At 45.3% G+C, this 26496-nt stretch overlaps 1 protein-coding gene across 3 annotated transcripts; it reads left to right on the top strand.

The window, feature by feature from the left end:
* Positions 1 to 1808: 1808 nt before the first annotated feature.
* On the top strand, positions 1809 to 18809 carry LRRC32 (leucine rich repeat containing 32). 3 transcript variants are annotated; one of them, XM_075114137.1, is made up of 3 exons: positions 1809 to 2323; positions 10371 to 10461; positions 15098 to 18809. In XM_075114137.1, the coding sequence occupies exons 2-3, from the start codon at positions 10375 to 10377 to the stop codon at positions 17036 to 17038; spliced, it is 2028 nt and encodes a 675-aa protein (XP_074970238.1). In that variant the 5' UTR covers positions 1809 to 2323; positions 10371 to 10374; the 3' UTR covers positions 17039 to 18809. The 3 variants fall into 3 exon arrangements, with proteins under 3 accessions (XP_074970238.1, XP_074970327.1, XP_074970146.1); XM_075114226.1 differs by lacking the exon at positions 1809 to 2323 and adding an exon at positions 2331 to 2443; XM_075114045.1 differs by lacking the exon at positions 1809 to 2323 and adding an exon at positions 6268 to 7098.
* Positions 18810 to 26496: the final 7687 nt, after the last annotated feature.

Genomic DNA, 26496 nt, shown 5'->3' with positions numbered 1-26496 from the left:
CTAACAGCAGCAGGATCTATGGGAATAATTCCTTCTGCTTCCTTATGGATCTAAAATTTATTGTCAGGAGACCTCTTACCCTTTCTGTGCTAGGCCATTTTCCTGTAAGCTAGCCACGTACCACCTGGAAAATACAATTGGATTCCCAGGTCTAAGAAGCAGGTCCACAGCTATCCTCCAGGCTAGGCTGCTGTGACATCAAGTTGGCCATCAGGTTGGCCTGGCGTGGTGACAGGAGGGGATACAATACATCCTTGTGCTTCAGTGAACTCTTTTTGCGGGTCAGTCCTGGCCAAATAAACTAGGACAGACTAAGGGGCGAGTTTTGGCTTGGGTAGGAAGCGTACATCAACATGTCAATGTCAGGCTTATGCCAAACCAAACAGGGCAGCCATATTCACTAGGCACGGTGCCACGAGATGGAGCGATAGTGGACAGCTAGTTTAGACATTGCATGGGGTTGTCGGGACTGTACAGCTTTCAGTCCATAAGCTCACTCCTCGGTACTGCCCTGTACTCTTGGGACCATTAAGTCCCATAGAAGAACCATTCTGAGGACACCAACAAGGTTTTGGGACTGCTGTACACAAGCGAGCTCCTCCAGAGGATCTGCTTCTGTTGCCAAGACAAGTCAATGAGAAACCATTTACTTATTAATTGTAAGCCATTTGGCCTTTAAGAAATAAACGCATGCACTATACATGTACACAGGCAATAGCTGTTGTAGTAATAAAGTCATTATTGTCTACTTCCTTATCATTATATACATGTTACTACTAAATTTATTGTCCTTGTTACGTACTTATTGCAACAACATGTGCAAAATATATTTACTGTGATATTTAACGAACCTCATCTTTCACATCTGTAGACGTTTTCATCTTGAGCCTCCCAGTATGCTGCAGATCTGAAGTAACTCTGACTCACAGGAACTGTATAAAAGGACATGGCTTTTATCTGATTTTAATAAGCAAATCTAGGAAAGTGGGACAGAATTGATGTTGTCCAGGAGAAGAGACTCAGCACCCCATTTTTTTTGGTAAAAATGATTGGCCGTCATTGCACATCTCGGCATAAAAGGGGGAAAACACACGATGCTGGAGCTGAACCTCTCCTGCGAGGCGGGGGTCACTCCATGGAGGTGCTCCTCATACTCCTAGGGGAGAAGGAGGGAGGTTTGCGGTGGCCCCTGGTACCTGCGGGAGCTCCTAGGTGGGGTGGCCCGGGGGAGGTCAGGTCCTGGCCGGTGAAGCCAAGACTTGGTTTGGTCCTAAGACACCCACTCGGGAGCTGGCAAAACCCTGTTGGAGGTTTGAACTCCCAGAAGCTAACACGTGGAGCCAGCAGGCACCTGCCCAGGTATCAGGACACTTCTAAGTAGAAGAAGACAACATGGGCAATGTGAAGGTCTCCCACCGATATACACTAGAGCATTGCTTCTGAAACAAAAGGGAATTTCACACCCAAGAAGGGGAAACAAAAATCCACCCCACTGCCCATTTTAGAAGGCATTTATATTATTACCCATTCAAGCATTAAATTGAATTTATCCTTTCCCCCAGGGGTGCATTTGGCCATGCCGCTGCTGTGCCGCAGAGACACACCTGAGCTGTCGTGACACCAAACGCGATGTGCTTGTCCTGCTGTGATGCTTCCCTCCAACATACCCTTTTCCTACACATCCCACCCTGCAAAGACTTGGAGTTTAGGGTTTGCAGCCCGCTCAGTCCCCATGATTTACCCATTTACCCCAGCCCCAGCAAATGCCACCCCCGAGAACCTGCAGGTCCATGTGGCTGAAAGCACACGCTCGCATCTGTGGGACAGGCATAGCGAACTTCAGAGACAAGCACGTGCCCCCGAAGCCTGTGGAGGGGATTTTTTGTGGTATTCACAGACTGTTTCATGTGTCAATACGAGAGAAGCGTAATTACCAGCTGAGAAACTGCAGGAAATAAGCCAAGGTTGAATGAACGAAATGGAAAATAAAGAGAAGCGCAGAGGACACACACATTTTAAAACTATTACAGAGGTATGTATTCACGTGCTCATGGGAGCCTGGGAATATATAAGAGCTCATGACTGCGAAGGAATGAATTCAGGGACCAGTCTATGGGGAGTATTTTTTTTCCCTGTGACTTCAAACTTCTCTCGGAGCTCGCAGAGTTTTAGTCAGCTGGCATGCAACAGAGGTACGACTTCCCCAAGGAAACTCTTCCTCAGCTTGCGCTGGAAAGGCTGCTGGGAGAGTCCGGGAGACAGAAGGCTGCAAGCAGAGGCGAAACCTCCTCCTCCTCCTCCTCCTCCTCCAGCCACAGAGCAGGTACGTGGAGACGCGTGTGAAACCGGGAGCCTGCTGGAAAGTTGAGCTTTCTACTGCGGGAGAGACGGGGGCTCCGGTGACTTAGAGCTGCAGCCTTTAAAAATAACACAGATGAGGAAGGTACTGTATAAATAAAATATACTGTGTTTACGAATAGCCTGAGGACTGGCTAAACACACTGTGTAGATGGCTCTATCCACACAGCTGTAGATTTAATCCATCAGGGACTTGCACTGCAGCGAGTTAGATCCTTTATGTTAAGGAGGCACCGGTTAGTTTATAACAATACAGTTGTCATATGCCTGCTTTGTTACTATTCTCCATGTTTACAGTAATGGAAGATGGGGAGATGGGGTTGTTTTTTTTTCTTTCTTCACAGGACTTTAGTCTATTTATGGTGTTACTGCATCATAGCGCTCTGAACCAGGAGTGCTGCAGAGATCAGCATTGTGCGCTGATTAAACGCTGCTCCCAGCTCTCCGACACTGAATCCTAATATAGCCTTGGGCGAATCACACAGTCCCCGGGTAAAATGGGCAAAATGCTGTTCTTACTATCAGTGCTGTCATTGAACTCTCCCTGTTGGAGCACGAGGTGTGAGATGACATGGTTATTTTTCTACTCTTAAGATCCTGACAGCTTGAATGTCACCTTGGGTGAACAATGACTTGCTGAGAGTGTTTTGCTGCATCTGGACTGTTATAATGAGATGTTTAGACGATATTTGGAAATGGTAAAGTTTTAGAAAATTATAGTTTATATAAAAGTCACAGATAATTTTCTAAAGCCAAACCCTGTTGGTTTTTTTTACATAAGTTTCCTTTAAATAGAAGCCAAAGTTTGGATTTCGGCAAGAGTGAAAATTTGTCATTTCACTAAGATGTAATACTTTCAACCTAAAAATAATCTTATTATTCTAAAATGCTGAAATTCTTTGGTTTTCAATAACAAAAATTGACAATGAGGCACCTCTTTTTCAAGCAGATGGTTACAGCTCAGTGACTGCATCAGTGCTTGGCCTTTTACTAATACAGTGATGGATGGATTCGGGGGGGGGGGGTATCAGAATCATGCAAGTCAAATCTATCAGAAATAATTTTCCTTCATTTTATGAATCAAGTACATCTTTTCTCAAACACTGACTCCACTGTCAGTAAAAGAAAAATTGCTGTATTAAAAGTCGATATTTCTCTCTTTTTTTCTGTGCTTAGACTAAAGCTGGTGAGAAAAGGTTCTGATTTGGTCCCTGGGTTTGAGTTTCTCTGGGAATTTTGTTCTCCTGGGAGAGAATTTCATACTCGTATAGTTTAATCTGCAAATGCTAGTTTACGTCAGTTTTTGTTGACGGAAGTGTTTTCCTTTTCCCATCTGCTGCTGTCCCTTCGCCCAGCCCCTTGCTCACACAGTCTCCAGGCTGGTGGGTTTCGTGCAATTCTCATTCATTTACATGTTCTCTTCTGGAGAGAGGAGCAGGAAAAAAGGTGCATAAATCAGTGGAAGTGGCTAAACCCTGTGTGTCCTTAACTGGAAGGGTTAATTTTTGGTGGGGAAATGCTGTTGGCTGCACACCTGACAGAGGTGCGCAAGGAGAGAGGGCAGAGAGAGAGAGAAGGAAGGCAGCAGCTTCAAAGGACAGGAGAAAAGCCACGCTGGGATTACAGGAGATGTAGGAGTTCTTATTTTGATGTGTGGACTGCACACCAGAAAGGCAGGCGGCTGCATCTGCTCATGACAGACCAAGCACCGTGCAGGTGGCACAGGCAAACCAGACCAGGAGAAGCAGCTCCTGGAGATGTTGTAGGGTCTCAGGAGCTGGAGCTGTGCCTCCTTCTCAAAGGCTGTGGCTGAGGGTGGCATGGGCTATTTATTTTTTTAACAGGATCGCTATTAATGTTGTCTCCAGCTCCCTGGTGGAATGAATCACCAGGGAGCTATTCCAGTCGAAAGGGAGTAATACTTGTCCCACTCCTGCCCTTGCAGTTCAGACCCACTTTCTAAGGTGGGGGCTTGTTTTGTTTACTTCTCTGGAGAGTTTGATTCATGCAGCTCGACACAGAACTCAGCCCAAAAGCAGTGCCTTAGAAAGCAGCAGCATTTTGGATGGACAGACTCCAAAAGGTCTGGAGGGTCAAGACAAATAATCATCAAGACATACTCTTGATTATCCGAGACCCTTGGGAACTCCCAGCAGATTACAGACCAGCCCATGAGAGCCAGTGGCTGGGGTTTGCTCTGGGCCACGCTGGGAAGGGGCTTTGGAGGAGAGGGGAGGTCTGACGAGGTCCCCACCAGCCCTGATCCCCACGCCACCCCCGGCTTCGGGTGACGTGGGGTGAAATCCTGTCGGCAGAAACCGAGCAGGCGGTGATTGCTGAGGAGACCACAGGAAAATCAGGAAGGGCCTGATTTCACAGAGCCACAGGTGCAAACCCTTTGGCATCAGTGGGGTGGGACAGCCCTTGTTATTTTGTACAGCTGGGCAAAAAAGCTTGACTCCCAGTTTTCCCAGTGGAGATGACCCAATCTGTCCGATGGAGGCAAGCCTTGCTCCGCAGACGTGACTACCAAGCGCGTACCGTGCTAATGTCTCAACACCACTTTAAGGTATCAACTTCTGGGCCGCCCAAAGCATGAAAATATTGAAAATGCAAGTGAGCCACATGCTTAAGGGACTTTGAAATTAATTGCTCTCAGATACCCTTTAAGAAAGGGCAGAGATAGTAAGGACACCGCTGACCTTTCCCGGCGCGGTTGGTGTCCCTCTAAGGCTGTGGTTTGCATGAAGCAAAGTCCTGAGCAGCAGAATCAGTGCATGCCCTTCCCTCCTGCTTTGGCATTTGTTTCTGTCCAGGCTCTTTTTCACACTTCAGCTGGCACAGCTGCTCGGCCACTCGGTAAAACAGCTTGAGGAGCAGAGCTGGCTTTTTTTAAAAAGTACCACCAACAAAACAAAAACCCTGCTATTTTTACCCCTGTGAATCCAAACTTCCCAAAGTGCTCTGAACATCCAGGTGTAGGAAAATGTGAAGCTGCAGTCATCCGAGGCACTCACTGCTCTTCGTTAAAGGCATGATATTTGTGTTCCATCTCCAAATCAAACCAAAATATCTTATTTTAAAAAAATTTAGAAGTATTTTTCTTCTCTTGAAGACCCCACATTTTTGAGGTTTTCCTTGTGAAAGTGTCTGTGCGTTGCAAGTGTCGTTGCACGCTGCTGACGAGGCAAACTCTAAACCCAGAGCATCCAAAAGGCATTTAAACTTCTGGACACCACAGGGTTCCCTAGCTTCAGCATGAGTTTCCTGCTTACCCCAAGGCGACTGCAGATGGAGAGCTTGGCTCTAGGGAGCGTGCCAAAGGGATCAAGTGAAAAACAGCGCTGCAGCCAGCTCCGACCAAGGGAAGCTCAAGACACTACGTGCTTGGGGGAAGGTGATCAAAACTAGTCTGATGAAGCCCAGTCAAGGGGAAACTGTCCGGGGTTGTGATAATCTCCCCAGCAGACTGTTCCTCTGAGAGCTGAACGTGGATTTTTCTACCCATTGCACATAATCATGCCCTCGCCTGCCCGCACGCATGCTGCTGCCTCTTCATAGCGTTTATGCCTCTCATTTCAGGGTGCATTAGAAAGCAAAAGAGATGCTCAGAGCCCAGGTCTTTGTCGTATTACTTCAACCATGGGAAAAGTGCATTGCAACAGTTCGGGCTTGAGAGGTTCAGAGACAGCAACGGGGAAATCTATGTAAAGGCGAGTTTTCCAGAAGCAGGTCTTAATTAGCAAAAGGAAGTGAGGAAACCAGCAATTAGACAGCTGCTCCAGCCCTAGAGGGCAGCACAAAATAATAAATAAAAAGCTGAGCTTGCAGGCAATCTGAAATCCTCTTCTGCATGGCAAAAACACCCCTTCTGCAATGGGAATTTTTCCTAGCAGGTCCGGAGGTTTCAGCACTATGTACTTGCTGCCAAAAATTCAGCAGCTCATCCAGATGTTCGGACCCCTCTGCCTTTGTTAGGGTCCCTCATTCCTGCCTCGTGCCATGAAAACCCTTCCAGTCAGGTGCGTTGTAGCTGACACCGGACCCCCATCCTGCCGGCAGATCTCTATCCCGCTCTGATCAGCGGGACCTCTGTAAAGAGTTGTTTCTTCCAGGACAGGTTTCCAGATTCAGGGCTTTTATATTCATCAGCCGTGAATCTGAAACCTTTCATCCTCAAGTGCTGTTTCCCTAACGATGCAGAGAGTGATTTAGGTGCAGGGGTAGGAGGCTGCAACCCTCCAGGAATGTAACTCGCGGACACAAACCCCTAAAGTAAACACGCCGCCTTGCACCACGCACGCAGCTCAACAGCGGCATCGGCAACGATAAGTCACTTATTCCCCTGAGCAAACCCGTGGCCCGATCCTGACAGTTTCTCTGGCAAAAATCCCCCTTGTTTCTCAACGCCTGCCCCGAGCAAGGGCTTTAGGATGTCGCACAGTAGCTGACTCTGTCTGGAGAACAGCGGTGGCTAGGACCCAGCAAGAGCCCGGAGAGGAGTCCGGAGGAAGACAAGCAACATAATTTAAAGCAGACACTGTCCCAAATAAGGTTATTTCCCTGAAAAGTCCTTCATTATGAAGTTACGAGTGAGCCTTTTGATGTCCCGCATGGGTGAAACCGAAGCTGAAGAACAATTTCATCGGTACCAGGACTGAGCTGGTTGTGAAGAGCTGGATATGCTTTTTAAAGACATGATAAGCAGTGTTTGGGGATGCGAGAAACCCTTGAAACAAGGTAAATGGGGAATATTCACTCTTTTTAATCCTGAAGGCTCTAACACAGCAGCAGAGAGTCTTGTGTGAAAAAGAAACAGACCCTGGGGAGTTTGGTTTGTGTTTTGTGTGTTGGCTCGTATTTAACCTCTCTTTGGCACAGGAGAATGTTTCTGTTAATTGTCTAAGCAGTAACAAAAATTACCTTTAGGGGAAATTTGGAAGGTGCTGCTGTTGTTACCTACAAGCAACATCTATGAAGTGGTTTCAGGGTTGATATTGTAATAGAGATGGAGGCAAATATTGTTCTGGTGTGGGAACTGGGGAAACTGGGATTAAGCCCTGGTTCTTCCGTGGTTTCAAATGTGTCTTGGGGCAAATCATTGCTCTCCTCTGCCTTTGCCCTCCCGTCTGTTAAGTGGACATGCTGACGTGGTTTGGGTACCATGTTTTTTCTAGATTTAAATTATTTAACCCACTTAATAAGATTCCTTGGAGGAGTTACTCACTGAACTCACGTATATTTTTCAGCTCTGGATGGGGCTGGGTAATTTTGAAGTACCCTGATGGAAAGGTGTGACACTGAATGTGGTTCAGAGATCAGCCCTGCTCTGAGGTATGCTGGGATTTTTATCACAGCTGCCAGTGGGAGCAAACTGGCACCGAGCACAAAGCTGCTTCAACTCTGGGAAAGCCTCTAAAAGCTCCTTTAGGTCAAGTTGCTGCTACTCCCAGACTGTTTTTGTAAGCCGTGGTTAGAGCCATCAGTGCCAGTGCCAGCAGGCAGGGTTTAGTCGTGATGCTGTCTGACACCAGGGCAACAGGGGTCCTGTGAGCCCTTTGCTCTGCACTGGGAGAGGGTGGTGGGCATCTGAGACCTTCCCACAGGCCAGAGAGGTGGGGGACACAGTGCTGTGACACACAAGGTGGGTCTAAATGTTGCCCAGAGAAAAGCTAGGCAGGGAAAAGCTCTTCAGCTAAGCTGAATATCACCTTGGGAACGGAATCTCCATGAGCAAGGGGGTTGTGCTGTACCAGGAGGAGTGACTTACCCTCCTCTGGACGGAGTCCATGTGGTCTTATATTGGAAAAGACCACCACGTCCTAGTGCTTCAGGGTATGACAGCCACCCTCAAACACTTTGAGGGACAGGGTCCTTGCTTACTATACCCCTGTCTTGCTCAGCATGCCATTAAATCAGGTTTTTGCATTCAAATACATCAATTTCCCAGTCGCTTTATAAACATAATTTAGGAAGTTTCAAAGCATGTAAAGAACCCAGATTGCATCAGGTTTGTCATTCAGGAAGTGAAGGGACCGTTTTTTGAACTGGCAGTGTGACAAGAGACGACATGGCAGAGCACACGGGACACACGTTGCCCATGAGGGTGGTGCCCTGTTGTGGGTAATATTAATGGAGACTTTGTCATCTTAATGCATTGGATTTAAACAGAAACGATTTCCATTTGAGGGCTCTGAGTAAAGTCTTGTAATCATCAGTATGTTTGCCTTTTCTCTCAGTGCCAGCAAACTAATACCCAAACGATAAAACTCATTTTCTCCTCCTTAGAGGAGGCACTCACTCCCCTAAGCCTGGGGAATGAGGAGCAGAGGGGGAATGACAGAGACATTATAGATGGTCGTATCAGCAATTCCTCCTTCTATAGGATGATTTCAGTGTATTTTGCAAACAATAATTAAAAGGGTCGAGAATGAGCATCCTTGGTCTTGTTTTAGAGGGGGGAAACTGACTTCTGAGCCACAAAGACAAACTCTAAGATCTTTCACCTTGGGGTCCCAGATCATCATCCATCACTAGTTGTTTCCCTGGACTGGAAGGAATGTGCAATTTGAAAATACAGTAGCTGTGGTCTAAGTCTCCCCAGTTTCTCTCTTCCTATTACACAACTCTTTTCTCTGGTTGGGAAGCGGAGGGATGCGCTGGTTCCCGTAGTGAACCCGCTGGCATTGCTGGTCTGCAGTTGCCATTGCTGCGCAGAAGCGTTGCCATCAGCTGCACCCCTCAAACAGTGACTAAGCAGAGGGATCTCCACCAGCTGGGAATGTTCCCATATCTTTTGTTTCCAGCCTCCTGATGCTCTGTGGGTGGAAGCCGCTGAGTAACGGTACACTGATGCCGGTTTTTGGCGGCACATATGCATGGGATTGGTGTGCATTTGGAGCTTGCCAGATGCAGGCTTCCTCCTGGAAAGGCTTATGAGCAGTGCTAGGTAGGCAGTGCTGCATGGCTTCCAGCTGGGAGCTGGCTCTGGGTGCGGGCAGGACCAGCTCAGATCTGCCTGCGAGAAGCCACACAAATACAGTCAGATTCAGCATGTTGGCGACAGAGGCGTGTCATAAAGAAGTGATATCTGGAGTTCACATCAGTGGTGACCTCATTAGTGTCCATCTAGAAACAAGCTGTTTGAAGGACAAATGCTTTCCTTTGGCTTTGTTTGCATTTTTCTCCCATTGCCCAGTGACAGGCCTCCCAGTGGCGTTTGCTGCTTTCGCGATTATTTCTATGCTCTTTTTCTGGAGTTCTTTCCAAACAGTTAAACTCCAAGGAATCCTTCGTTTCACACAAATCCATTCCATTTTATAACTGTCCTTTTGTAAGGGATCTGCTTTCAAATGTATTTAAAAGCCTGCCCATACCTGGGACGTATAAAATAGAAAACTAACATTTGGACGAAAAGTTCTCTGTTCGTTCTTTAAGCTGTTTATATCAATTCAACAAATCTGGATGAGTGTATAAAAGCTCTTTGACACTTTGGGATGAAAGGAGTGGAAAATGTTGTGGATGGAAGTAGAAACTGTTCCCAATGCTTGTTGTTTCTGAGTGGCACCCATCCACTTTTCTCAAGACCTGGCACCCCAAAACTCCAGCCTAGTTGAAAGTACCTGAGCTGCCTCTATGAGGAGAATGAAGGCAACTCAGTCTCCAGCAGTTGCCTTCCTCCATGATGCCAGACACACTGCCCAGCTTGAGGCCCTGGACTTCATCGGGTCGCCTGGGTATCATCTAGGTAGCCACTGAAATCACACTGGGGCAATCAACGAAATGCCTTGGACCTTCCTTTGAAGTCCCCAGATAAACATCTCTTTTTCTGACCAGGCTCAAAGGGATGCAAAGGTTCATAGGCAGGTTGTAAGTGCTGCAGCTCAGAGGTGGGTTCATTTACTGCATTGCGGGGTGCTTCCCCGTGTTAGACGATGATCTGGTGCCAGCTTTTGCACTCGTCGACCACTGTGTCACGTTCGAAATCTAACCATAATTACTTTTACCTGCAGAACCATGAAACTGTACATCATCTTATTCCTGGCAGCGGTGAACAGAGGGACCTCTAACGATCAGCCCGCAGAGGGGAAGTCCTGTGAGATGGTAAGGCTACCTCCCTGCTCAGGCCCCTTGAAATCCCGGATGAGGTTGGGACCCCCTTGTTACAGGCACTGCACAAATAGCTATGCCCTCTGAGAAGGCAAATGCCCCCAGGACCAGGCTCTCCATGGTGGCAGAGGCGGGCTTTGCTGGGTTAGTGGATGCTCAGCAGTCTGGTCTCAGGCTATGTCCTTGTTGTAGTGACAGCACCTAAAAGGTGGGGGAAAAACAAGGGTCATTATCCCTGTTTCTTTCTAAGGGGGAGCTGCTTAAAAGAAATTTGACCTGATTTCCCCAATACTGTGCAAGGGTTCTGTGGCTGAGACAGTGAAAGAACTTAGACCTAAAATCAACTCCTTTATATCAGGCCTGAGTTCTTTGCGCTTTAAATAAAGCATCTTCTGTGAAATACATCTATACCAGCCCTTTTGTAATAACAGGGAGGCTGACCTCCTCTGCCCTGACACAGCATTGCTGCCAGGGAGAGGTCCCTAACTTCTGCTGGAGGTGAAAGAAGTGACAAAGCCTCTCACTCTAGTACAAAATTTGGTCCTTGAATTTTTGCAAGCACCTGGTACAATGTTATAAATATTATTCATAGCTGAACTTTCTCCCTTCCCTATCCAAGTGCTTCTGACTGTAACAGGCCATTTAAAAATACTTAACTACTTTTTATTTTTTTAAAACGTTGAAGCTGTTCAGTGCAAATCCTCAAGAATTTCCAAAATAGGAAAAAAAAAATAATTTGCTAGCTGTACACATCTCCCTTATGGGACTCATTCCATTCCTGCCCACCCTTCTGTATTGCCGCGCTTCCTGAATTCCAGAGAAATTAAGACCTAGTATATATAAAAAGATCTTGGGAAGGTGACTGGGTAGTTCAATTCATTGGCTGGAGAGGGAAGACTGATGAAGCCACTGTAAACATGACGGCTTGGGTCCCATGTATCATAGTCACATGAAGGCTGGGCGAGACATGCAATAATCCAAGCAGATTCGCCCCATCCCATTTCTTGATGGGTCACAGATCAGGCTGGTTGCTGAGAAGTAAACACATGCTTGTTTCCACCACGCCACTGTAAACTGCTTGCATCGAGCCAACAACCCAAGGCTTTACTCAAGGAGTCTGGGAAAAATTTGGCCCGACAGAAAACTTGTTGCTGTCAGAGGCTGGGATGCTCATCTGGTATAAATTAACGGCTCAGCGTCGCTAATGTCGATGGAGCTTTGCTCCTTTTCCTTCGCTGGGTGTTTGGTCCAAGGGAAGGAGGAGGGTGTAGAGCCAAACACAGCTTAAAGAAAGAGGCAGCTACTGGATTAGCTGAAGGGTCCACCAGGAGTCCTGCTTACTTCATGTGATGATTTTTCATCACAACCTCGCTGTTTTACATGGTACTTTCTCTGTGGCGACACCTTTAGAATAGTAAAGGCTTAGAAGTGAAAACTTTCATCCCAGATCTGCTGGAAGAGTCACGAATCAGAAACCTGTGCCCCTCTCTGACTCACTGCTGGTGCTCTTGTCATTGAACCGAAGTCTTGTGAAAGAGGTTTTAGGAAGTCAACAGTCCCCACCAGGCCCCTGACATGGAAGTGAGCTGCAGTGATTATACAAGTCATCATGCATCTTCCCATTTGAGCAACAACAAGGCATAGCTTAAATGTCAGGAGGTTTTCCTACCTCATATTGACATGCAAAGAGAGGTTTTTCCACTAGTTCATGTCTTACCTCCCAAAGATATTTCTGCTAATTCATGTTAACTGGGAGAGAGGAACTTTCAAATAATTCATAGAAGGGAAGGGTTTTCGGCACATTATATATTATCTTGCATCGAGGTTGTGCAAGAACGCATGTGTACTGGCCAGCCGATACGTGGTACCTCGGTAAATTGCTAAGATTTTGTTGTATAGCTGAGCCTCCACCTGGGCAGCTCTTCTAGGATGGACACCGTGCACGTGTGAGTCGATGCCAAGTGGCTCCATCCCAAATTCTTTGGTTCAAACACTCATGAGTTGATATGGGAGAACACAGGTGGATGCTTGGATCCAGCTTCTGTGTTTGTAGGGCTCTTACTAAGGTGGGTGACAACTTCCACCCAGTGCTGAGCAGTGAAGAATCAGAGTCAGAATCCAAGCGATGCTCAACTTTTGAGCTGTTGGGTCATTTTTTCACCAGCACCTGAATGGAACCAGACACAGAAGGGACCAAACACTCCCCACCCTCTAGTACTTCTTGCCAATGGACTTCAAACAAGTTGGTAGCAGCATCGGCAGAGATTAAGAAGTCAGAACATGAGGCTGGAAAAAAACTCTTTTCCAGCCTCAGGCTACCAACCCACTGGGCTACGGGGTGGGGGGAGGGGAGATACACAAGCAAACAGATGCTGTTTGCTCCAACCCACTGAGACGTGCTTCATCTTTTCTTCCTAGTGCCGATGAGAATAAAATTCATGCAGTTTGAGCCTCAGGGGAAGAAAGATGGTGCAGAACAGACTAGATAAGAAATTCAGTGAGGATCAAAATAGTCAGTGAAGAGGAATGAAAGTTAAAAAAAATGGGAGGAGAAATGTTATAGGAACAAATGGCAGACAGTGGGAGGTATAGATTTTATCAGTTGGTTTTATCCCTGGGAGGGTTCAGTGGCTACAGATTAAAGGCCCAGTCCTGCAAGATACATGGTGAACTGGGACCGACCTCTCTCCCATTGACTTCAGTGCAAACCAGCCGACTGACGCCGAGGGCAGTTGGATCAGGACTTTGCTATGGTGTTGGGTGCCCAGAGGGAACGGAGGGTGCCCAACACTTGTTGAGATCTGGCTCAAAGTGTGGGAAGAAACCTGGCATTTGCCTCAGGCTGCAAAGCAGCTGCTGCGTTTTCACTCTGGATTTTTGCATCCTTCTGGTTTCTCCCTCTTCCACAAAATGAAGGAGAGACTTCCTGCTCCGTTCCTGAGCCTCAGAGCTAAGCTCAGCTCTGTGCACATTTTAGCTCAAAATAAGCAATTCTACAGTGGCTTTGCAGGAAAGAAATAATGTCAGGAAGAAAATTCCCTTCTCTTTTTTTCTAATTTATTTATCTGGGGGAATTTTGAGTGATTTGGAGGGAAAAAAGGAGAGGACTCAGGTTTTAATAGGACATTTACTTGGGGTCTTTGGGAAAGATGTGTCATGGAAAGGACTGTGGAGCAGTCTGTGTATATCTACAGTTTGGATGAGCACTTACACTCCTCTGGCACATTTTTGTGCCGTCTCCAAAACTCACATGATGCAAAAGAGATTCACAAAATGCTGACTATTGCCCCACTTCTGAACAGACCTGCCACTTCAGTCACATAAAAGTTCACATGAAACAGATGGTTTTTAATACATTTTACTTTTAACTTTTCTCTAACATCTGAAAAGCTTTGCGTCATGGAATCTGGACTCTGCTTCTTCACAGAAGTTAAGAATCAACAAATTTTTTTTAATTTTTTTTTCTTTCTGATCTTTCTACAAACAGTACATGACCCAGTCACCCAAATACATTCATAACAAGAGTTTTCCTCCAGTAAATTAAATGCTGCCTAAGCCTTTCGCATTCCACTTCCTCTGGCTGCTGTATGTTCTCCTTAATAACAAAATACAGCTTGACATTTATGCAAGGATGATCATGTTCATGTTTCCAATGTTCCTTATATACACGCACTCCAAATTTTGCTTTGGACACAAAGTCAATCCTAGCTGCAATTAAACAGACATGCATCTAGAAGATGAATTTTACTTTTGCACTTGGGTTTTTTCTCTACCCTGTTGCTGAGAATTGGACTGAAAAGGCGTGACCCTTGTGGCACATCACAGCTTTTTTTCCTCTCAAAAGCTGGCTTTACGTAATTTGTCCTTTCCGTGTTGCATCATGGATGTCTTGTGTGGGTGGTTCCATAAGGCACACTCCCCATACAAGAAGGGAACTGTTGCCTTAGGAGAAGGATGAACATGGATGGTAAAAGCAGGAAGAGTTTGGAGATTTTCATGAGAAAGGTTTCAGCTGTTGAATGACCCATTTGGTTAAAGATGCGTTGCTTAACTAAGCCATGGCTAAAAGCAGACGTGATCAAATATCTGTGGGTGTGACTAAGGAGAGAGATGGGTTTTGTGCTATAGGATCCTTACATGTTTCTCCACCTCCTTGCTTTGGGACCTATGCTGCCAACAGAGTGAGGATCTTCTAAGTACTACTTACTATTGTGAGTAGAGTTGTTGAAATCTTATACAGTGTTGAAGCTAAGAAAATTAAACAACAGAACAGAAGCGAGGAAAAGGTGCTTGATTGCAGTGGAAAGAGGGCAAAACTCCTCCACTTGGGACTATTAAAGTGAGCCCAGGAGAAAGGTACAAAAAGGAGAACAATTAGTAGGTATCACATGCAGATAAAGCTCTCTACTGTTGTAAATCATAAATGTTTTAAAAATAAATGAGTGCTGTTAACTACAAAAAATTGTTAGGATTGCTGTTCTTGCTGTCTGAATGCTCAGAGAAAAGAGGGCGATCAGTGTTTCAGAAGAAGGGCCTGCCTGGATGCTGAATGTTATTTTCCTTATATTTCATGTAAAGATGTTTTTCGTTTGTCACGTGACATCCCCTTTTCTGTCTTTTTTTCTGGCAGGCAAACTTGCAGGCATTTTGCCACAACAAAGACCTCCACCAAATCCCTCGCGAGCTCCATCCGAACGTAAACAAAATAGATCTGTCTGGAAATCTGATTCAAAGCATCCCTGAAATGCCATTATCATTCTACACTTCCCTCCAGTGCCTGGATTTAAGCTCTAACCAGATAAGCCTCATCACGCCTGGAGTCTTTGCACACATGACGAGTTTGCTGGAAATAAATTTAGCCAACAATCACTTATATGAGCTTGCTCAGAATGGGACAGAAGGGGTTGGACTGTTACCCAAGGTGGAAATACTGGACTTGTCGCACAACAGTCTGTACAACGGGATGGCTGAGTATTTCATTAAACAAGCTCCAGCACTACGGTATCTTTCCTTGGCAGACAACAGTATTATAACAATTTCACACAAGATGTTTCAGGGGTCTCCCAATCTTGTGGAGGTAGATCTTCAGAGCAATATCATCATGGAAATAGAAGAAGGTGCTTTTGAGGCTCTAGTGAACCTTTCCAAACTCAATCTCTCCATGAATTCAATTACTTGCATCTCTGATTTCAACCTCAGGCAGCTGGAGATACTTGACCTTAGCAGGAATAGCATTGAGACCTTCCTCACCACAAAGTCAGATGATGAATATAGCTTAAGATGTTTGGATCTGAGTGAAAACAAACTGCTTCACTTCCCAGTCTTTCCCCAGGTAAATAAACTGGTAACCCTGAATTTATCAAAGAATTTAATCCAGCTCACTGCTGAATCCCCTCATAATAAAATGGACTATATGGAAAATGAATGGCTAGATGCTCCTTTTCATCTTCTTGATCAGAAGCAAAGTAGAAACAAAAGTTCTCTTTATTTATCCCAGCTTGTATATTTAGACTTAAGTTATAATGAAATCAAATCCATTCCAGATGATTTCTTTGAATCAATGTTGTCCCTTCACACCCTTAATCTCAGTAAAAACTGTCTTCAGGCATTTGCAGTAAATTATGACAGTGCATTGATCTCCCTAACTGTCCTCGACTTAAGCTACAATGCTCTGCAGAACCTTCTCCTAGATGCTGGCACGTTGTCAGATTTAAAGGAGCTCTATCTTCAAAACAACCATCTTCAGGCCCTGCAATTTGATATCTTCTCAAGTCTTCCTAGCCTCAGACTACTTAATCTACAGAGCAATAATATCAGCCTTTGCAGCATGTACTCAGGATTAGCTAAGCAAAGACTTGCTGGAGAGGAAAGTGGCTGCGTATCATTTGTTGATTCTCCTGCCCTTCAGTACTTGTATCTCGCTGACAACATGCTGAACATCCTACCAGCATACACTTTCTACAAGACTTCTCTGATTGTCTTGGATCTCTCCATGAACCCCAGATTGAAAATAGAGGTTAAAGCATTATCAGGACTGGAAAAGTCTCTGGAATATTTGTATTTACAAGGCAATAGGCTGACAGATTTAAATATTGACTTGCCTTGTTTTAGTCACCTTAAACATTTAAACCTCTCTGAAAACCAGCTGAACTGGCTGCCTAAGTGGGGTAGTGATTCTCCGCTGGAAGTTCTGGACCTACGGAACAATAGGTTCAGTACATTAGAGAGCAGCAATATTTTAGCATTAGAAAATTCCCTTAAAAACTTGTATCTCACTGGGAACCCACTCAACTGCTGTGGAAACATCTGGCTTTCATCAATGATCCAGAACAAAAATGTCCAGATCCCGAACGTGGAGCACTTAACATGCCAGTACACTCAGGACTTTGGGTACCAGGAAGAAATGCACATTGGGAACATTAGACCAGAAGACTGTGAAAAAGAGGATCTAAAGAAAATCAACTTCCTTATTATATTAACATTTGTGTTGGTTTTATTGGTGATAATCATTGGCGTGGGTTCAGTTTTTTGCTTCCGCAGGCAAAACTTTAACCATCAGTTTAAAGCATAGGAACACAAAATGCCTTGAAAACCGAAGAAATCAGGTGCCACACTGCCGGTGTGTAGAAATGAAGGGTAAAATTCTCATCTTTGATCTTTAACTGTGGATTTTAAGACAGTTTCAAAGCGCCCCTGAACTGCACCCCTACAGTGCTCTGGGTTGCAGGGACTGAAAGGAGAATCTGTCGTGTTTTGCACTTGCTTCATTCACAAGCAGATCTGCTTAGAAAGTTAATACAGTGGTAGAAAGGGCCACTGCAAAGCCCTGCTGCTGTTTTGAGGGACCTGAGGCTTTTCACTGTGCTCAGAGATATTTTGCGATGTCGCCTTCGCAGAAAGGCTTTATACAAATCGAGCATTGCAACTGAATCACCTTTTTATGACAGTCATTGATGACATCAACTGAGCAGGAAAGCCCTTCTCAAAGTTTTGTGCCTCCATGAGATATTTTGCTTTGAGCTATGAGCTTTGCTTTTTCCTAACTGGTTAGACATAACAGCTCCTAACCCTTCTTAAGCTTGAATCATACAAGCCAACGCCAGGGCGGGCCAATAAACAGTTTTTCAGTCCTTGAAGTTGGTTGCAAATTTCCCATGAGAATTCAGCTAAAAAAGGAAATCATTGTTCATGTCCGTTGTGATTATGGCCGCCATTTAGAAAATCCACAGCTATCCATGGGAACCAAAGGCCTTGGTGGTAGGAACCTCTTTGGATACCTCCCTTCGCTAGTGGTACGTTGCTCCAGCCACTGGAGCAACACACAGGAGGTAAATGAGGTTAATTAGTCTTAGCACTTAATACCCACGAGGGATGTAAAAGAAATATCAGGTGTGAAACAGCTGCTGTGCTATATGTTACCCAGATCTGCTCAGAAGGTCACAGGTCCACAGTTCAACTCAAAGAGGAGAAATTTGTCCCTCACGTGCAATACATATTTAACTGGGTTTAATGTGAAGAGATTCATCTCTGGGGTGAACACTTTTTAAAAGAGAAATCTTGGAGAATGAATTTCAACCAGCTACCATTGGACTGAAATGTTTATACTTCTAAGGGAAACTGTTGGGAACTCACTGCATACACTTGCATTTCAATGCAAAAAAAATAATTTGTCTATTTTTAAAGGTCACAGGAGGTCGGACAGCAAAAAGGTGTCTTAAAGATACCAGTGTGAAACAATACACAGGGAATGTAGTCCTGGGCCGTTGTTCACATCAGAGGTCCACTGTCTCTCCCTAAAAAGAGGTTATGGTCTAGAGGACTGGCTGCAAGCAGAGTTATGTAGACCCTCATTCTGTGATGGGTTTAACATGGCCAACCTCTCTCGTTGCTAAAAGCTGACACTGACATATGTTACACCCCGTACTCTGACCGCAGATTCACCCTTTTGAAGTGAAGAGAAGCTCACCAACAGTGGGAGCCTGACCTACTAATGGGGTTCAATGGCTTCAGGAGGAGTGATACCAGGTTTTCTGTTAATGCCAGGAACCGTACATTAAGGCACATAAAAGAAATAGAGGTCAAACCAAATCCTGTCCAGGTAAATAACTCAGAGTCAAATTGCTGCTCCATTTCTGTTTCTTCCAGCTAGTGAATGTCAAAATTAACACACTACAAACAGGTGTATAATTCTATTTTTTAAAGCAGTTATGTAAGAAACTGGCTGGTAGTTTTCATTGTGAAGTTTTGTACAATAAAAACGCCTTTGAATTTTGTAAAAAAGCACAGGGTTGTGAATATATTAAAGTACCAGCTTGGAATGTTCCACAGATAAAAAGCTATGTCTTCCTAGTTTTCTATGGTGTTCAGGCTCCACCTTCGACCTTTCTCTTCTAGTCCTGAAGCAGGGACAGCTGCTCCCTATCTTGGTGTACACCCAAAGGAGAACCGGGACACCTACTGAAGATGTAAGCAAGCTTTGGCACAAACTCAGCAGCAACAGGGCCTGACCTAACATCTATGAAAGTCAATGCTTCCCATTGGCTTAAGCTCTTATTCTTGTAGGAGAAAGTTTGCACAAGCAGCAAACCCAGGGATTAGTTGGAAGCTCGATGCTGAAGTTAGTGAGCTTTTCCTTTGGTGTGAAAGCAAGCTGAGCTGCGTGCCCAGATGTGGGCTAATTTATCCACACACTGAGTTCATGCCTTTTGTGTTGAGCACAGAAAGATTATATCTCCTTCTGAGAGCCAGTATTAGCTTGGCTGCCATGACTGGAATTAGTTAATAACTTGATGACAGAGCCAAACCTATTTAATTAACAGTTTTAACACTGCTTTTGTTTGGCTCTACCAAAAGGAAGTGCTTGTTATTGCTAAACATCTGGGACTAATTAGACTTCCATTGACTTCCCTGGGAGCAGAGACAGCTTTCTCGAGGAATAAGCCTCAGGGGTAAAGTGCAGCATGGCTCATTTGGTTTTCCCTGTTAGCAGCATAAGCAACCGAGAAGTGGCATGAGCCCACTCTGGCCAATTCTGTTATTCTGGATGAGGTGAGGAGCATGAGGGAAAGAAAATATGAATAAAGGAGCACAAAGATGGAATACAGGAAGAAATGAGAGTTCTCTGTGATATCATTCCTCAAAATAGGGGTACACTGATGATAGGCCCGACTTTTGCCTCCCCTGTCTGCTTCTGGGCGTGCAAGAAGCCCAAACGCCAAAGTACCTGATCCTGCATCAAATATAGCCATTACTCACACAGTACACATCTTTCTGCCTGTTAGCCCCATTGTCCTAATCGGTTGGCACGATACAGGCTGTTTTGACCGTGATTTTGCAACGAAAATTTACACCTTCATTCACTGCTTTTTCATAAAGTCCTTGCACAAGCCTCTGTTGATGCAAAGTGAGCTAGTGCTGCTTATCCAGGGAATATCCTTCTGGGATTCTAGGATACGCAGTAGAACATGTGGGATTAATGCAGCCAATGCACTTTTTTTGTTCAAAAATTGTTGCATGCAACAAGTGGCTTCTCCTCTGCAGATGTTTGCGTGGGGCAGGACAATAGATCTCCTTCAAATATTTCCTACCATTTTGTTGTGGTTTGTTCCCAAAAAACAATCCTCTGCAGTAGGGTCAGGTAAATATAAGTACTGGAAGCACTAGAAACACTCCCAGAGAGAGGCCCTAAAAGTTCAGCAAGTCATGACTCATGTTGGCCATGTGTGGAAAGTCAAGTCTCAGTTTCCAAAGGCGTTGGCTTTTCCTGCGAAGCCAAGACGAAACAGTACCCCAGCGGAGTACCAGAGCCTCTGGTTACAGACCTCTCTGCAGGGACTCTGCTTGGCCCTGAACTAGCTGTGGGGGATTAGTATCAAATCCAGTAAATGCCTTCTAATATTTTGGGAGCCCAGAGCATTTGCTTTCCTGTTCCTATCTATTCCCCATGCCATTCAGTACCCTCTGGCTTGCCTGGGGAAAACCAAACCAAAACCACAACCTGAGTCCCCTGTATCTCCACATAAGAGAAAAACATGTCTTACCTTGCATGGCGAGGTATTCTCTGGCCATGTCTATTATTTTCCATAAACAACTCCCTATTCTGTTTGTGCACATACGTGTGAAGGCACAGGCACACGCAGGCTAGTATAAGAAATACATCGCTTCAGGATTAACTTTGGGTAACCTGAATTAAAACAGCCTGGACTAAATGATTTTCTGTAATAACAACCAGTCCGTGGTGCTGGTGCCTGTGGATTTGTATTTCACACCTGTCCATGTGAAGCAATTTGATCAAGACTTTTAAAAAGCCATCGATGATTTATTTCAGATGCGTAAATTCGCATCCTGCATCTCGCCAATCCTGAAGCAAGTCTGATTTTCCAGAAAACTGGGTCCGTCTCCTCTCAAAACCAAGGCTCTGCAGTATGTCTTATACAAGCCCCAGAAAAAACAGAGATTGTCCAGATGTATATATAATTCGTTCACTTACTGTTTTGTAATGATAGTTGTCTGCTCCATCAGAGCTGTGTTGAGCACCTGAAGAACTGAAATACAGCAAAGCTACCCACCAACACCTTCTGTGCCCTGTAGACTGCTCCGAGAAGGACCGAGTTAAATATCTCCTCACTCACAGAGCAATCATTCACCTGCTATTTCTGGATTAATTTGAGTGAAAGAGGAAAATTATCCCTAAGGAAAGAGCAAAAATTAAGTCTAGGGTCTGCAGCTTTCTGACAACGCTGCAGCTATCCAGCCAGAGCAGATTTTGGTCTTATGGGTCATGGATAGGTGAGGGTTCGGATAGGTTTTGTCAAGAAACAAGAGAAAAGGGAGATGGGAGGGGTTGAGAGCCATCAAAGACCTCAGGGTGAGCAATGGGAAAAGGAGAAGACAACATGTTGGTGTAATTCCCTCCAAGCTGTGTAGAGCTGAAAATACTCCAGAGGAGCCGGCAGTAATAGGTACCTACCCACCTCTCCCCAACCCAAGAGGTTAGAGAAGATCTGTGAAGCTTCAGCCCATCTCCTGTAGTGGAAAAGTGAGAAGAGATCTTAAGACACAGGTAATAGAGGAGCAGAAATGAGGGGTGATAGAAGAAGAGAAGGATGGAAGAGAAATGAAGTAGAGAAAAGGGGTTTAGTTCAATTCAGCTCTTCATGAGGGGTAACCAAGAAGTGTAACTGGAAACTGAAGAGCATCCATGAGAGAGGGGTGGGCAAAGCTTTTCAAAGAGGCAGTCAGAGCTGAGCTGTGCGGAGCAGAGCAGGGGGAGACACGGACACCTCGGCTAGGCAACACACTAGCTGTCTGCAGATGTGATGGGTGGAAACAGAGGACATCAGCTCACAAGGGGTGACAAACAGAAGTATATAGTAACCAGGGAAACAGGGTGAAACCAAAATGGGAGGGAAAAGAGACTGAATAAGCACTGAAGAACTTTCCGAGGAGGGCCCGTCAGGCTGTGCAACATTCTTTCGCAAGCAAAGACATTTGGAGGCTGATGCAACATGATACTAAACAAAATTTTGGCAAATATAAGGGAACAGTCCTGCAACACTGGGAGAGTCACTTTTCTCCCAAGCTATTGATCGTGGTTGTTCTGTCACGTTGCAGAGCCAAGTTAGTTCCACAGATTTCCTCCTCCTGGCCATTTCTAGCACTCATTGCATCAAAAGCACACATTTTCCAGTTCATGAGCAGCATTCTTTATGAAGAAACATTCTGGAAGGTGGCAACAGAAGAGATTCCTCTCTACTCTTGTTGACTTTCCCAGAAAATGGAGTGGAGGGGGGAGCCCAGGCTCCCAGAAACAAGACCAAAAAAGGAGAGAAACGCATTTTCAGGCAGGAAATCCACCAAGGAGAAGGTATGGGACAGTCAACGGGGCAGGAGGCATGGGGTGGGGAGAACAGAAGGGGAATAAGCACATCTAAACCTGGAGTTTGGAAGACAAGGGGGTAGAAATAGACAGGATAAAATCAGAAGCAGAGCAGAGTGTAGCATTACAGGGCAGAAATAAAGGAAAGGAAGGCTGCACACTGCTTTAAGCTACATTTCTATGTTTAAGCTGATGGGACAGAGCCTCTGCCGTGTTTGTGGACGACACCAGATGGAGCAGTGGTTGATGTGTTGGGGCCAGGGCTGCTACTTAGAGGGACCTTCCACATCAGAGCTATGGTCTGACAGAAACCTCATGATGTTCAGCAGAGACCTGCGCCTTGGACAGAACAAGCTTGTGCAGCCTAGAGGCAAGGCGACTGGAAAGTAGCTTTGCAGAAGAGAACCTGAGGGTCTGCGTGGACAAGTTGTCCCTGACTCAACATTACACCCTAGTGACAAGGAAATCCAGCTGCATGCTGAGCTGTTTTTGCAAAAGCTTAGTTAGAAGGTCAAGAGATGCTGTTACTCCCCTCAGTTTGGCACATCCAAAACCACATCTGGATACTGTGTCCAGCTGTGGGCCTCCCAGTGCAAGGGAGAGGACAAACTGGAGTGAGTCCAGCAGAGGCCACCAAGATGGAACATATGATAGCTGAGAAAGAGATGGAGGGAACTAGGCTTGTTCAGCCTGGAGAAGAGAAAGTCTTGGGGGAAATATTTATCAATACTGGAAGGGGAGTTAAACAGAAGACAGCCTCAGCTCCTCCCAGGAGAATTCAGTTAAAGGACAAGATGTAACCACTGAGAGTTGCAACTGGGAAAGTTCATATTGAACATAGGGAAAAAAAATCTTCATAATGAAAGAGGTCAAACCCTGGAAAATCCTTGGAGCTTTTCAAAACTTGTCAGGGCAAGGCCCTGAGCGACCACTTCTGACACTGAAGTTAGCCCTGCTTTGATCAGGGAGCTGGGCTGGAGCTCTCCAGAGGCCCTTTCCAGTCTGAACGATTCTCCGAGTCTTTGCAAAACAAGAAAAACATGTCATGCATGTAGGTGAGGCATAGAGTAGCAGAGAAACTTCTGAGCAAGTCTCTCAGTCGTATCTACTCCCTGCATTGAAGCTGTGGAAGGGATTTGACCATAGAAGTGCCTTTAGAGATGGCAAAAGTGGCTGGTGATGTCAGATGTGGGCAGAGTTAGTCAGATAGTGGCAGCCTGAGTTCACATAACATTTCCCTTTTTATTTTCCATTTTTACCGCTCAAATTTAAAATCAATGTTTTCAAAATTTTCCATGAAAATTCTGAAAAATGTGAAGTTGGGAAATATTTGTTCTGTAAAGCCAGAGCTTCAGATTGAATTTATTTATTCCTACTGCAGCAAGCACATTCTTATACAATAAAAAATAAAATAATCATTGCAACATTCAGTTTGCTTTTATTATCTTTGTTCTAGAAAAGATGAGGAAGTGTTTCAATTGGGTAATGCTAAATAACATACCCCCCCCCCATTACACTAAAACAAAACAAAGCAAACCAAACCAAAATAAAATAAAAATAAAATGTTAGGCTATTGAAATGATATAAATCTTTTCATGTTTTAACACATCAAATAGTATTGGGACTCAGGAAGAATATAAAATAAAATAATGGCAGTAACCTTTTGAAATTCCAGAAGAGACCTATGAGGTAAGACTTCCATTCAAAAATGTTTTTTATTGCAAAACTTCCTTCTATCCTGAGTACTTATATAATAATTGGTGCTTTTTAAATTAATATTTACAAGTTTTATGACTGCACTGCCTTTCACTTTAAAATGTTGTAACAAAATATTCTGGCAAGAGTTGTAGACTGAAGGGTTTCAAAACCTCAGCTTCATAAATGGTTGCTTACTCTTGGAAAAAACTCTTTGTAATAGACCTTAGCATATGTTCCCTGCCTTACATATGTGATTCAAGACCGTATGTTTCCTCTAATCTGTCCCTTGTGTTTCGCTACAGATGTCAGGCGAGTTATTGCATTGCTGAACTGGACCGATCACCCCTAAATAGAGCGCCTTTCCTGTTTGGGAAGAACGATGCCCAGTGAGGTGATGGGCCAGAAGAGGATTTGGGTGCTTTAATTGCCACTCTAGGTATTTAAATTCAAAATCTAAATCTCTGCAGTCCTTGCTCTGCCGCTGATCCTTCCATCTGGTGCCTAAAGTCTGTAGAGGACTATGTCTAATGTTGAAATTCCCTGTGCATTTAGCAGTCTGTTCCTTGGCATATTCAGAAATGCTGCAGACAGCACAGAACCATTCATATCTGTGTAAGCCCCAACAGGGCTCTCACTTTGAGCATTCATCTGCCAAGTCTCCTAAGTGGGTAGATATTGCTGAAGCATCGCGGCTAGATAAAGCTCTGTACAAAGTGTAGCTGGAAACAGAGCTGCCACGATAACTCCATGCCTAGACTGCCAGTTCAATTCTCTTCCCTACCTAGATGGGAAGTCTAGGGGAGTCCAAGGGGAGTGCTAGGTGGACCCTATCCATTTATCTTCAATTGTGTCTCAATTTATAGAATGTTGTACCCCTTAAAGAGCAGTTAAGTAATCCCTGAAGGAGGGACCTGTGCCCTCAAAACAACAAATTGGCCACTGGGCCTGCAGAAGGCAGAGGGGAAGATACTGGATGAGACACTTGGGAAGTACCATGCTCCCATATTGCTTGATGTACTGATTAAAGCAACCCCCTTCCTGCAGAGGAGAAAACTGAGCTACTGTGTGCCATAGTATACATGGTGCTCTAAACGCTATGCTATAAGAGAGAAGAGAGAGAAAAGCCACCACATCTTCTAGTCACTGTGTTTCATGAGGAAGGTCTAGGGATGTGAACCACCAGTAGTCAATGCTTTCTCCCTCGATAGCCCAGACTAAGGCATTTAAGTCACAGAGGGGGGGTTAAAATGCAGGTGCTTTCATGAAGGGTTATGACATCTGAGTCCCCTGACAGATATCTAAATTCCCCTAGGACATTTACATCTACATGGGCTGAAGGCTGTGACTCAGGTCTTCTGGGAGACCCACAGTCCTGCCGCATAGTGAGCTAAACCTCTCTTCAGACTCCATCAGCTGTGTTGACGAGATGTCCACTAACTGCAAAAGGACCATTGACCACCAGCGCACAATGTGACCTCTACATTTAGACACTTATATTTTAGTTATCTTAGAATCATAGAATCATTCAGGTTGGAAAACATGCTTAAGATCATCGAGACCAACCATAAACCTAACACTGCCAGGTCCACCACTAGCCCCAAGCACCACATCTACATGTCTTTTAAATACCCCCAGGGACGGTGACTCCCCCACCTCTCTGGGCAGCCTGTGCCAGGGCCTGACCGCTCTGGCAGGGAAGGCATTTTCCCTCACACCCAACCTAAACCTCCCCTGACGCAGCTTGAGGCCGTTCCCTCTCGCCCTGTCACTGGTGACTTGGGAGCAGAGACCCCCCCCCCCCCTCACTCCAGCCCCTCTCAGGCAGCTGCAGAGAGCGAGAAGGGCTCCCCTCAGCCTCCCCTTCTCCAGGCTAAACCCCCCCAGCTCCCCCAGCCGCCCCCCAGCACACTTGTGCTCCAGACCCTGCCCCAGCCCCGCTGCCCTTCTCTGGACACGCTCCAGCCCCTCCAGGCCCTTCTTGTCCCGAGGGGCCCAAACCTGAGCCCAGCATTCGAGGTGGGGCCTCCCCAGGGCCGAGCACAGGGGCCCCATCCCTGCCCGGCTCCTGCTGGCCACACCAGGGCTGACACAAGCCAAAGAGAGCTTAATATTAACCCAGAGCTGAAGACTTGATTCAAGTACATGAACATAGGTAGTTAATTCAGTCTATGGCAAGAAACTAGTGCCATTTGGGATGTTCCTGGGATTTGGGCTACATTAGTACAGAGTTTGCAGGTATGACACAAGATAGAAAGGAAACCTAGCTATTCTTGAGTGCCAGCTGGAGGCCAGGGTATCTGAAAGGCAACTGAACACCAGTTTGTGGCATCCAGTCAAACTCACTGTTGGATAACAAGTCAGAATTGGTTTGAAAACCAGGTGCTCTGAGTCCTTTCCTTTAACTCATTGATACATTAGAGCTGGTCTCTGAAGTCTAATGTCAGTTTGCCCAC

Source organism: Phalacrocorax aristotelis, chromosome 1, assembly GCF_949628215.1.
Source record: "Phalacrocorax aristotelis chromosome 1, bGulAri2.1, whole genome shotgun sequence".
Lineage (NCBI taxonomy): Eukaryota > Metazoa > Chordata > Aves > Suliformes > Phalacrocoracidae > Phalacrocorax > Phalacrocorax aristotelis.
Note: the sequence above shows the minus strand (reverse complement) of the source record. Positions and strands in the feature narration are given on the sequence as shown.

Coding starts and splice junctions, on each gene's coding strand:
- LRRC32 (XM_075114045.1), top strand. CDS start 7,076: ATGCGAGAAACCCTTGAAACAAG. Junction 7,099..10,370: donor CGAGAAACCCTTGAAACAAG/GTAAATGGGGAA, acceptor TTTTACCTGCAG/AACCATGAAACTGTACATCA. Junction 10,462..15,097: donor AGGGGAAGTCCTGTGAGATG/GTAAGGCTACCT, acceptor TTTTTCTGGCAG/GCAAACTTGCAGGCATTTTG.